The 12,133-nt window shown below is 33.0% G+C and overlaps 1 protein-coding gene across 5 annotated transcripts in view; it reads right to left on the bottom strand.

Annotated features, from left to right (window-relative positions):
• The window catches only part of LOC126810921 (CUB domain-containing protein 2), a 147,981-nt gene that overhangs the window by 26,153 nt on the left and 109,695 nt on the right, over positions 1 to 12,133 (bottom strand). For 3 of the 5 annotated variants that reach the window (XM_050536307.2, XM_056098639.1, XM_050536306.2), the window contains exons 4-6: positions 7,723 to 7,900; positions 2,198 to 2,412; positions 936 to 953 (exon numbers count right to left, since the gene is read on the bottom strand). In XM_050536307.2, coding sequence (XP_050392264.1) covers positions 936 to 953; positions 2,198 to 2,412; positions 7,723 to 7,900 — 411 coding nt within the window. Of the gene's footprint in view, positions 1 to 935; positions 954 to 2,197; positions 2,413 to 7,722; positions 7,901 to 12,133 lie in introns of those variants that run through there. The other 2 variants (XM_056098638.1, XM_050536310.2) reach the window with 2 other exon arrangements.

Here is a 12,133-nt window from a genome sequence, read left to right as displayed (position 1 = left end):
CACGGGTCACATATAATGTACAGGAGAATTTTTAACTGTATCAAAGGGATTTTAAAATATGTACATGTTAATTAATTTAGTAAGACTGGGATTCTTGTCCGTTCACTTTTCCATACATGTCAAGTGACAACTGATAACTATACATGCACTGTAATTCAGATCCATCAAACATTTCCCACTTTGCTTCAGAAATTACTCTCAGAAACAGAAATCCTCCAATGACCCCATGATCACTTGTCAGTGAGCTGACACTGACAAATTGATTTTAATTTATATGCACAATGTAATCTGTATTATAGCAGTTCAAAGTGTCTAAAAGCATTCTTTAATCTATAATATTCATACTACTGGAAGTCTGAAAATAAGGTTTTCTTTGAAAACATACATTTCTGATGTTACAGTCTACGATATAAGTTTTCAAGGAAGATTGAAAGTAATAACATGGTTTAATTTAAGAATTATGGTCAATCATGTACAAATACATTCCATTCAAACATATGAAGATGGATACATATGGCAGTCAATTACATTTTGGGGCACAATTCTGCTATTTCTCGCATCTGGCTAACTTTGAGCTATTTCATTGTTTAGCTAAAAAAAATTTCCTTAGGTATAATAAATAGTCTTGCCAAAGTTGTCTTCAATTCAAAGACCAGAAAGATTTATTGGCCAAATTTAAGACAGGGTAGTAGAAAAGTGGAGTCTGTTGCATTCTGAACAAAAGTTTGATGGGACATATCGGAATAACTGTCATGATTACCATGTTCTCAAAATAAGAACTAAAGTTACAATCTGATGAACTGAAAGAGAAACAAAGGATAAAAAACACATACAATTGTGGGAAGAACAAAGGCGAAATACGATTTTATTACAAATGGTAGCAGAAACTAGAACAAGGTACCAGTCAATATAAATTTATTTATTACTATACTTACTATCACTTGTTCCCTCATCTTCAATTGATAAATAAGATAGAGATAGGGAAAGAAAGAATTAAAGTTGTACTTCAAATCAGTTTTAGAATAAAGTTAAAATCAAATTAAAAACATCAACTATATGGTCAAATTAAATATTATAACTGCAACCAAAGAATAAAAAGTAAATAAGCCAGTCAGATATATCAAAATATTAATACCGCACACGAGAATTGTTAGATCTTTTAGGATTGTGCAATTTATAAATTTATATAATATTCTTAATGAAGTACAACTTTCATACACTCCTTAATGAAAGCCACCACCATTTTCTAAGGTTTGACATATTCTAAATGATCTATGTTTTGAATTGCAAATACCGTATTAATACTGGTGTTATAAAAAAGCAAAATAATACAAAACAAATTATTCAAATCATACTCCTTGCAGTGGAAGTTATTGAATTTTCAAATACGTCAATAAAACTTCAAACTGAGACTTTTCCTAAAATGTCTACCACGTTAATGAGTATGACTCAACTGTAAGTATTAGTGTGTGAATAAGCAATTATATGTAAAATTAATAATCAATCCAATTAAATTATAGATTTTATTTATGGTTTTTCCCGTATTTAATGATGGCATAAATAACATTAATCGTTCAGAATTACTGTGACAGGTTTTTCATTCCAGGAAATTTGTATTCAGATAATATCTTAATTGTAATTCTTAGTTCTTTTTGGGGTTCTTTAAAAAGTGTGGCTAAAAACTTGTAATTTTTCATCACCAATAGACAGCCTCCCTACCCAAATATAATTTAGGAGATAATATGAACATTAAAGTTTACAAGAGGCGACATTGTTGCATGCGAACCATCAAAAAATAAATGAAGCCATTTAAAATCTACATTTTAATAAATTGACATTAAAGCTTACCAAACAGAGCTACAAGAAACATAAATAAAATAGATTTCAATCATTCAGTTTTAAAGATCTAAGTTAAAGTTTCTTATGTTAGAATTACTTGCAGCTCTGTTGTAAAATAAATATATATTTGAATATATGGGTGTAAGGCAATAAAGCATTTATAAAAAGCTACAAGAAGGCTACCGGTAATATTAAAATATTTAATGTTGATCGCCTAGTAGCAATCAGAAGTATTTATATTACACCCACAACTAACGTCTCTTTTGACAGTTTCAGAGAATAAGGCTGATAGCCCCCACACATCTACAGCAAAAAATAGATATTGGAAACAGAAAGTCAGACAACAATTCATACTTACATGCATCAAAAAATTCATAATTTCCACAAAATCCTGCATAATTTTTGGTAGAATCAGTAAAGAATGATAAAACTAACACATTATTTCCTGAAACTACTAATTTAGGTAAATTGTCTGTTGCTTCACCACAGAATCTACCCGTTAATTCTGCCTCTAATAAATCTTCATCATGGGATTTAAGTTGAGAGAAAATGTCTAAGTAATCATGATCACATCTGAAAAACAAAAGAAACTACTATCAAGACATACTAATGATCCTTCAACAGAGACATTTTAGTAACGAAACATGAGTTTTAAAATTCCTGATTATGGATTTGTTCACAAGATGTTCAAAAATGGTGCCCCGGTTGGCTTTAAGTAGTGACAATAATTTTCAATGAATGGCATTTCACAGTATCACGTCTTTTGTATCTTCTTTGTAATACACTGGCTAGTTATTATTTCTATGATGTGCTTTAAACCAGAAGCATAAACAAATTCGTTTTTGTAGGCCTATCTAGCTAAATTTACAAAAAAAACCCACCTTGTTTAAGCGGCATTTAAATAACTGACACAAAATAAAACATGACAATTATATTTAATACAAGTTATTTAGATGTTTATTTCCGGTAACATTTCGACAAGGTTTTTGTCTTTATCAGGCAAATAATAACAAGAGGAACATTGTCAAAACATTGCCAGAAATAAGCATTTTGACCACCTGTACATAAAGTTGTAATATGACTAATTTACTAGAAGCATTTGGTGAGAATATAAAGTTGAGCACTGATAAACAACTTGTTTTTTTTTTCATTTGGCTTTATACACAAACTTTTTAATCTACACAAAAATCTCATCTATTTTAAAACTGATTTAAAACTAAAATTTCAAGTCTTTGAAACTTATCTCCCAGTGAAAAAGATAAACTGTCTTTTTTCAGTCTTATTATTCTATCTATATTTGTCTATAGCTTTGGTGAGTTAAATGTGTTTTTTTAACAACAGTATAGAAGAAAGCAGGAATTTTTCAATCAATGAAAGTCTTCTTTATATAGATTTCCTCAGTGACAATTTCTTTTCACAAAAAGTTTTTCTAAACAAGTGGCTCTGAATCTGTGTTATCTGAAGAAAAAAATTATCACCAGATTGGCGAGATTTGAACATTATTAACAATTCTGGTAAAATCAATAGCTGACTTTGGTGAATAGTGCTGGAACAATCATTATGATCTCATTGATTTTCGTCTCACAAAATTTGGCAACTCGCATTGTGTTGTTGAAGTCGATAAAACCTGATAAGTATTAAGTATATATATATGACTAAAATGGAGAAAATAACTATCCAGCAATATGTATCAATAATTAGTAGAACTCTTTCACTAATTGGCTTAAAAATATATATCCACTTGTTTCTAGTTCTCCTGAGCTTTAAATCAAAGAGGGTGTTATTGCATCTAATTTGTTTTATCCCTGTCTGGACTACAGCTTCAGAATTTAAAAGAAAAAAGTCCTTAGCAGTTTGTTTGATTTTTGGGTCTACTGAGTATATTTTTGTTTAATGGTCTATTGTCTGAAATAAAAGTTTATAGTCTTAGCTACTGTACTAAGATCTGATCAATGAAGTGAGTTGTTGCCTGGTAAAGCTGTCTGATAAACTGGGTATATTTCTGAAACACCATTGATGATTATCTTCAGTTCAAACTTTATTTCATGTTTTAATGCTGTGTCTAAATCATAAATCTTTGATGAAGACATGCTTTTACAATAATTTGGATAAGAAAAACCTTGGCCTGGAACTATAAAATAACTGTATAGTTTGTTGGTTCCAATATTCAAACTTCAAGTTACAGCAACAGACTATTTTATTAAGCATTAAGATTTTTTTCACACAAATTGTTCTACCAGTTGTAATCAGTATTGATTAAAAATACAAAAATTTCTTTCTTCATATTTAGTTTGGTGAAATGTCTAGAGGATAGGATAAAAAAACGACACTCTGTGTACCCATTGGCCTGCACATAAAGAAACCAGCTGTTGCCAGGCAAACTACGCCCACATTTTGCAAGATATGTATAGAGTGCAATCAGAGGCCATAATCATAGAAGTTATGGTATGAAATGTGCAACTATCGAAAGTGGCTAATGTATGTATAAACATACATTTAAGTTTTCATCAAAATTGTATAAAAATTGTGACATGTAGAGTGTTCACAACCTTGGTACATTACATACTTTTACAATATTTTGCATACAAGGAGCAGCCATTTTGTCTGGCAGTTTCAGTCAGATTTTTACGAAATTCGAACTCAACCTTTATTGATGTGTAACGGTGATATACTTAAACGTTGTTTAAAATTGAATGCAAATTGTGACTTCTAGCTGGTCTACAAGCTAAAAATGCGATTTTTCGAAAAATCAGAGGCCATAATCCAGGAAGTTACATTCAGATATGCGCGATTATCAACAGGAACCAAGACCATTGTGATAAAAACATAAATTTAAAGTTTCATCAAAATCGAATCAACATAGTCGCCTCTAGGGGTGCCAGTTTCTCCGGCAGTTTTGTTGTGATTTTCACAAAATTTAAACTCGACCATCATTAGCGTGAAATGGTGATACATGTATATTCAAACGTTTTTTTATTGGATAAAAACTGTGACCTTTAGAGGGGACTACAAGCTAAAAACGCGATTTTTCGTACAATCAAGGGCCATAATTTTTACACTATTTGCGTACGAGGGGCAACCATTTTGTCCAGCAGTTTTGGTTTGATTTTCATGAAATGAAATGAAATGGGGTTTAACATCCTACTGTTTTGCTCCTGATTTTCATGAAATTCGAACACCAGGGGCAGATTCAGAGGCAGGGGGGTTTGGATCCCTCCTCTTCAAAGATACATAGTCTCAGGTACCGAGCAACCACCCGCCCCCTTACAAAAATTCCTGGATCCGCTCCTGAACTCAACCGATGTAACGGTGATATATTTGAACAATTTTTTTTTAAATCGGATAATAATTGTGACCTCTAGAGGGACCACAAGCTAAAAACATGATTTTTCGTACAATCAGGAGCCATAATTCAGGAAGTCATGATCCGATATGCATGAATATCGAAAGGAACCAAAATCTTTGGGTTATAAATATGCATTTCAAGTTTCATCAAAATCAGACGAAAATTGTGAACTCTAGAGTGTTCACAAGCTAAAAACGAGATTTTCTGTACAACCATGGGCCATAATCCATGAAGTTATGGTCCGATACATGCCGATATAGAAAGGAACCAAGATCTTTGGGAGATAGACCTATATTTCAAGTTTCATCAAAATCAAATAAAAATGGTGACCTGCAGAGTGTCCACAAACAAAATGTGGGCGTATAAAAACTTGACAGTTGGAATTTAAATGAAGAGCAAGCTGTAGCGCCACTGTCCAGGCAAAATGACCCTCTTCATTAGCCCAGATGGGACGGATAAATAGGATGTTAAACCCCATTTTATTTCATTTCAGTCAACTTCCACATTTAAACAACTTAAACTACAAAAGGGTTAGCCATGCAGTCCAAGCATACCAGTACGAGTTATTCTAAAAAGTATGTGAACCTAGCATACACTGCCTCATACATTGCAACTTATTGATAGAATTGTTTAGTTTTGTTTTTTTTTAAAACAAAGTACATTTCATTTCCACACTTTGTCCAATACAAACAAATTATTATCTTGCGTAATATTAAAACACTAATGTGATTTCAGGGAGAATGGATTAGCAAGAAGGTTATCTGCCAGACAAAATTATTGCTCAATCGGGACAAAAGTATGTAAAATATGTAACGTTTAAGACAAAAGATGATATTAATGGAAAATGTATGTAGTCAGCCACTGTATTAGGAACACGATAAATATCTTAAATTATCTAACATGATTATTGGTTCTAGAGTTTGTGACGATCTTTATGATTTCTAATTATGAAATAAATCATCTCCTAATCGTATCATTACAATCATGATTTCGAAATAATGGTGAAACTTTTCGCAACTATGAATTTCAAAATCAAGCTTATTTGGTCCAAGAAACCATTTATTTCACAATACATTGGTAATGATACTACTACAAAAATAATATATGTTTTATACCAGATACTTATGTATATTTGAGCATGTAAAATTCCGATCTCATTTGAGTGCCCAAGGGCACGAGAAGGATGAGAAGAATTATATGACTATATATAGCTCGGGGGTTTACATTGCATAATTCTCATTATCTGTCATAGTCTGTACCACTCGCTCAAACTTTAAAGTAGGAAATACTGCATGTGCATACCATACCCTGTGTGTACAGTAGCAGTGTATATAAGATTGTGACATATCACCACACAATGTCTTTTTAAAGTACGTGTCATCAAGTGCATATAACCCAAGGGAGGGTTGTGGACGGTAATGTAATCCCTCAAGCTATATATATTCATATAATTCTTCTCATCCAGAAGGGCGCTCGGATGAGATTGGAATTATATTCCATAATACGCCCATAAGGCATCGCAGGTTTACATTGCATTTTTAAAGGTTGAAAACACATGAAAGAAAAACACCAATGGAAGCGGAGGGAACAGTGCACTTAGCACTGTTGAGAGTTTGAAGATTTTTTTTAATTCAAAGTAAAAATTTGTTTTTGTAAATCCAACAAACTATTGTTATTGGATAGAAAATTTACATTATGATGATTTCTGGTATAATGACTGCTGTCAACAGGCCTATTCATGGAAGTGAAGAGACACAATTCAGTACTAGTAGGTATTTTTACCTTGTACCAGTGTCTTGCTTGATCTTCCGGCATTAGTGTCATCGTTTGTAAACAAATCGGATAAAGTGGTTTGAACCACAAGATCATCTGACCCATGACCTTTTGACACCACAGTGCTGTCAAAAATATCAGTCGGGCGGAATTCATCAAATTCAGCACATCGCTTTCTAACATGTGATGATCCATATGTATTACAACAAAAATTAATTTATCAAACAAAAAAATATGTTCCAACACAACGTGTTGAATAAACAACCGAAATTACAAAATCTAAATTAACGATCCAAGCGCTGTTGTGTAAAATAAAAATAAAAATCTCACTAATGACAAAGTGACGTATATGTTAACCTAAGAAGCTATGCTTCTACTAATAAAAATATACACTAGGTGTCTAAGGGTACATCTATTCTTAGACTCAATGAGAAAAAACATCGGTGGTGATATGTCACAGTCATACACTGCTACTGTACACACGGGGTATGGTATGCACATGCAGTATTTCCTACTTCAAAGTTTGAGCGAGTGGTACAGACTATGACTGATAATGAGAATTATGCAATGTAAACCTGAGATGCCCATTGGGCATATTATGGAATATAATCATTGTTGCAGCTTCTTCAGTTAGCTGTTCGGACGGAATTTAATTGGGATGCAATGGACGGTTGGGCAAGGGCCAATCTTATAAAATGCATTTTCTGTCAGTTGTTGGGGTGGGGGGCTGCGGAAATTGGTTGAATAAGAGATAATATACTTACATAGGTGATCTGCCTTGTAAATTGAATGATGTGAATTTAATGCGAATTCTTTCATTTTCTCTACCAATGAATTTATATGTACAGTGAACATTATTAGGATAAGGATTGGGCCACTGCGGTGAATGGAATGTGCCGTTTTTATGTGCATCATGTATACTGGATATCGTTGAATGACAATCTGAAATGATAAAAAAAAATATTTTAAATTTCAAATTACTTTTCATTGTTGAAAATGAAAAACAATTAGCCTCCATCTTTTGATCAATATCTTTGACAGATACCATGCAGAAACATTGGCATAACAAACTCTGGTTACAATCAATAGGTACAGAACATGAGCTCAATGCCTAGCAGGCTTTTGAAACGAAATGAAATGAAATGAAATGGGGTTTAACGTCCTATTGTTCTGCTCCGACTGGGCAGGCTTTTGAAGTTGGCTTACCTGGATAATATGAGCTTGAATAAAATATTCTAATATAAACATTGCATTCAAATTAAACCCAACTAGATTTGCACTAATGTTTTTGATTGTATTTGAAACTGTTGCATTCAAGTTTCATAGTTAATACATGTTGTTGTACCGTAATAATTTCTTAAATCTTACACAGAAATGATATCAGTCACTTGATTCGTGAAAAAGAATTCGGTGATTTCATTTTTAATGTGTCCTAGTAGTTTAGACATTGTGTTCTACTGTCAGACACTGGAGATATAGGCATTGCGGTCTTTTCACTTGATTCGTGAGGAAGAATTCGGTGATTTTATTTTTAATGGTGTTCTAGTAGTTTAGACATTGCATTCTACTGCCAGACACTGGATATATAGGCATCGGTGCCATTTCACTTGATTCGTGAGGAAGAATTCGGTGATTTTGTTTTTAATTGTGGGTTAACGTTTTGTACAGGATCGATGAATCGATTCACGACAGTGGGTTAATACATTCCGTTGTTTGAGAAATAGACTTTGGCGTATAAATTTCATGATTTCTGTTTAGTATTTCGGGCAAATCAATCATTTGAGACATAAAGGGCACACGTCACATTTCCAGAATCCATTGCTGTTTGATTTATAATAAAAAGTATCAAATTAAATCTTGTTTATTGTTTGTTTCATGACGTTAGCTGCCGCTGCATCCAGTATCCGAACCCTGTCCTACTACATGACAAAGAAGGCTGCTTAAAACACATTTTAACAGTATGGAGTATTTGAAGCAAACATTTGATAGATTAGTTTTTAGTTCAAATATATCATCAAATCACACAGTGCACATGGGAAGGCATCTTTAAGATTTCCATATCAGTTTTATTGGGTTGCATAACCAAATCAATAATCTAGTATATATTTTATTGATTGGAAATTGTCATATTTACAAGAAAATAAATCAAAGAATTATCTAGTTCAATGAATATTTTAAATGTTTCAAAATCTGAATCCATTTATTATGAAGTTATTATTTCACTTTCAGGCAGTGTAAGTGAAATGTCACACATACCCTAATTAAATAGGGTGTGATTCGTTTTCTAAGGTTGAATGTTTATTTTTTTAATGAAATAATAATAAAAGGAAACAATTATCTTCATTATCAGGAGGTGTCAACCCACATTTCAACAAAAAGTGACTAGTTTCAAGATTCTTTATTTTAAAATGTATCCAGTTATAAAAGTGTCATTTATAGTTCAAAGATAAATGTTTTTTTAATTTAGTAAAAGATGAATGAAAACAAGAGTTGTGGTAACCTTTACTGATAATATGTTTACTGTATGAAATCACAGTTACTTTTTAGGGTTTCACACTGCATAGCTTGTGTGAAACACTATTGTTTTTGTTAAAATTATTCTTATTATTATTAAGCTTTCATATTACATATGAAAGCTTATTGTTTCTGTTAAGATTATTATTGTTATTTTTTTTTTGTGTTTTGTCCACAAATCGGATTTCTCAGAATCTAACCATAGGATCGTTCTGAAACTTTTACCTATCCCCCCAAAAATTGGTGGTGGCTGTTGATTAAATATATTTTCAAAACGTTTTACGAATCCGAAATCACCGAATTTTACGAAGGAATGCATTTGACCTACAATGCTGTAACTCTGTGACTATTTTGACCTATTTTACTAATTCTTTTTTCTTTGAGTATCTTGAAACATTTACTTCAAATCTGCAATTTCGGATTTTTTCATTTCGAAAATTCGTCGCTGTCATTTCGAACCGGAAGTTATTACCAATTTGACAACTTCTTTAATAGTTGTGCGATTTTCGTGAAATTTAGAATGTTAGTAGATCTTGCCAATGCGACTTCAATGATGTCCTTGGAAATTTTCTAAATTATCTCCCCTTGGTGAAATTAAGGATCAAAGTTTTCAAAAAAATCGTCGAAATATAGGTCAGAATGACCTAAAAAAAAAATTCGGTACTAGACAAGTAATTACTGATTCGTACACAAAATATGGAGTTTGTCGATCGAACCGGAAGTGCCACCATCTTTAAACGTGAAAAATCAAAAAGGCTTTTTTGCTATTTTACTTACAGACTCGGGCGTCATATTTTCGGAATCCTGGAAGGAATACCTAAAAATCTATCGGATCAGAATTTTGATTTCGGTCACGTGATGGTCACCATTTTGAATTGAAAATGAAAAATAGAAGCAATTTGAAGGGCCGGGACTTTGGAACACAAGAACTCTCCTTCTAATTAAGCTAGAATGTTCAAACTTGGTGTAGGCGTTCACTAGGTCAATGTCATGATTGAGTTCAAAGATGAGCATTTTTTGCCTAGGGTAAGCAGAGATAAGCAAGCTGATTTGTTGATTCTTTAGGGCACGATGACATTGGTTATAATGAATGGAGGGCGATGAAACTCTTGTCAATCGAGAGGCTAATAGCTGGCCTGTTGTGTGAAATCATTGTATCATTTTTTATTCGAATTTCTCCTTTGATGTTTTCGGTGCCGACAAGGTTGTTTTCGAGTTTAGCTGGATTTGACTTCGCGCATGCGCTACGCTGGAACCAAAGGTACCATGAGTACTAAATTCAGGCGAGTAACTTTTCACGTTGGTACCTAGGTACCCTGAAAATTTCAAGGTGATACCTGCATTCGTTCAAGTCGTTTGTTCTTGTCACCTGCCTTTCGTCGTTTTTTTTCTAAGTCAATTTAAGGCTTCCATGAGGGGAAAAAAGTGGAATTTCGCCGTGACACCAGCACCGATTGTCCGAAAACCATGAAATTTGGACACAATACGCCCATTACCACCCCGGACTCTGTGCCCTACTCCCATTTTGATCCGATTGAAAAAAAAAAAAGTTTTAGCAAAAAAACGATTTTCGGAAATTAATATTGGTTTTAATTAATTTTGAAATTGCAAATGCAAAGAGATTTTATCGCCTCTTCCGTATGTGATAGGTACTGGTACTATACACATTATCCTTAAAAGACAATTTTTTAAAATGACCGTAACGATGTATCGACACTAGAAACCGAAATCGCCTATTTTGACCTTTTTTGACTGCTGAGGCATCATTCCGGTGGTCCAAATCTCTGGAATTTCTAGCGGTTGGCTGCGCCGCGATGATATTTATCACATACTAAATTGAGAAAAATCCTCAGATATCAAGAACAATAAAAATTCGATAAAATACGGCAATTTTTTAAGCAAAAAACCTTTGATTGTTGGGGGCGGGTTTTGAATTTATTTTGAACGTTCTCGGAATCCAACACTCTTCTATTTTTAATATGTGATAGCTAGAATCCCAAGGTACATTCTGTGCATATTTGAAGGCAATCGGAGCACAGGAACGTTGCCTGGGCAGAGCAAATCAAAGGCTTCTTCGTCTTATGACCTTAAACACTGCGTATAAATTTAAAGTCAATCGGATATTAACAGTAAAAGGGAGGCGACGACAATATACGACCACATTTCAATGTGGGCCTATAAAAAGTAAATCATTGCCAATAGAAAAGACCCACCTTTCCCCCAACAACAACCATGTAATGCACTAGCTATAATGGGGATTTTTCTGGAACACAGCGAAATGGGTCTTTTAAAATGTTCACAAGTGTATCACAAGGAGGGTTTGCTTCTTCTCTATGGGACACCCGATACCACTTCTCAACGAGGAATTCCGTCACACAGCCAACACCATTTTGTATGTTTGTGTAATCTTTATTCAGTATAAATCAAGTAATACAAATAAAAAAATACTTGGATTGATGAAAACATAATTTTTGAGAGTTATTCATACATGTAGCATAATTGTTCTTATTTAAAAAATGTACATGATTACATGTTTGTCATAAACAACATTAAATAAACAATCATGTTTCTTCACGATAACAGTAACAGTATAACAATTGTATGAAATATATTTTCCTTTATTTTTTTTTATTTTTAGAAAGGCCACTTCCTTGGTTTAAA

This window comes from Patella vulgata, chromosome 2 (assembly GCF_932274485.2).
Source record: "Patella vulgata chromosome 2, xgPatVulg1.2, whole genome shotgun sequence".
Lineage (NCBI taxonomy): Eukaryota > Metazoa > Mollusca > Gastropoda > Patellidae > Patella > Patella vulgata.
Note: the sequence above shows the minus strand (reverse complement) of the source record. Positions and strands in the feature narration are given on the sequence as shown.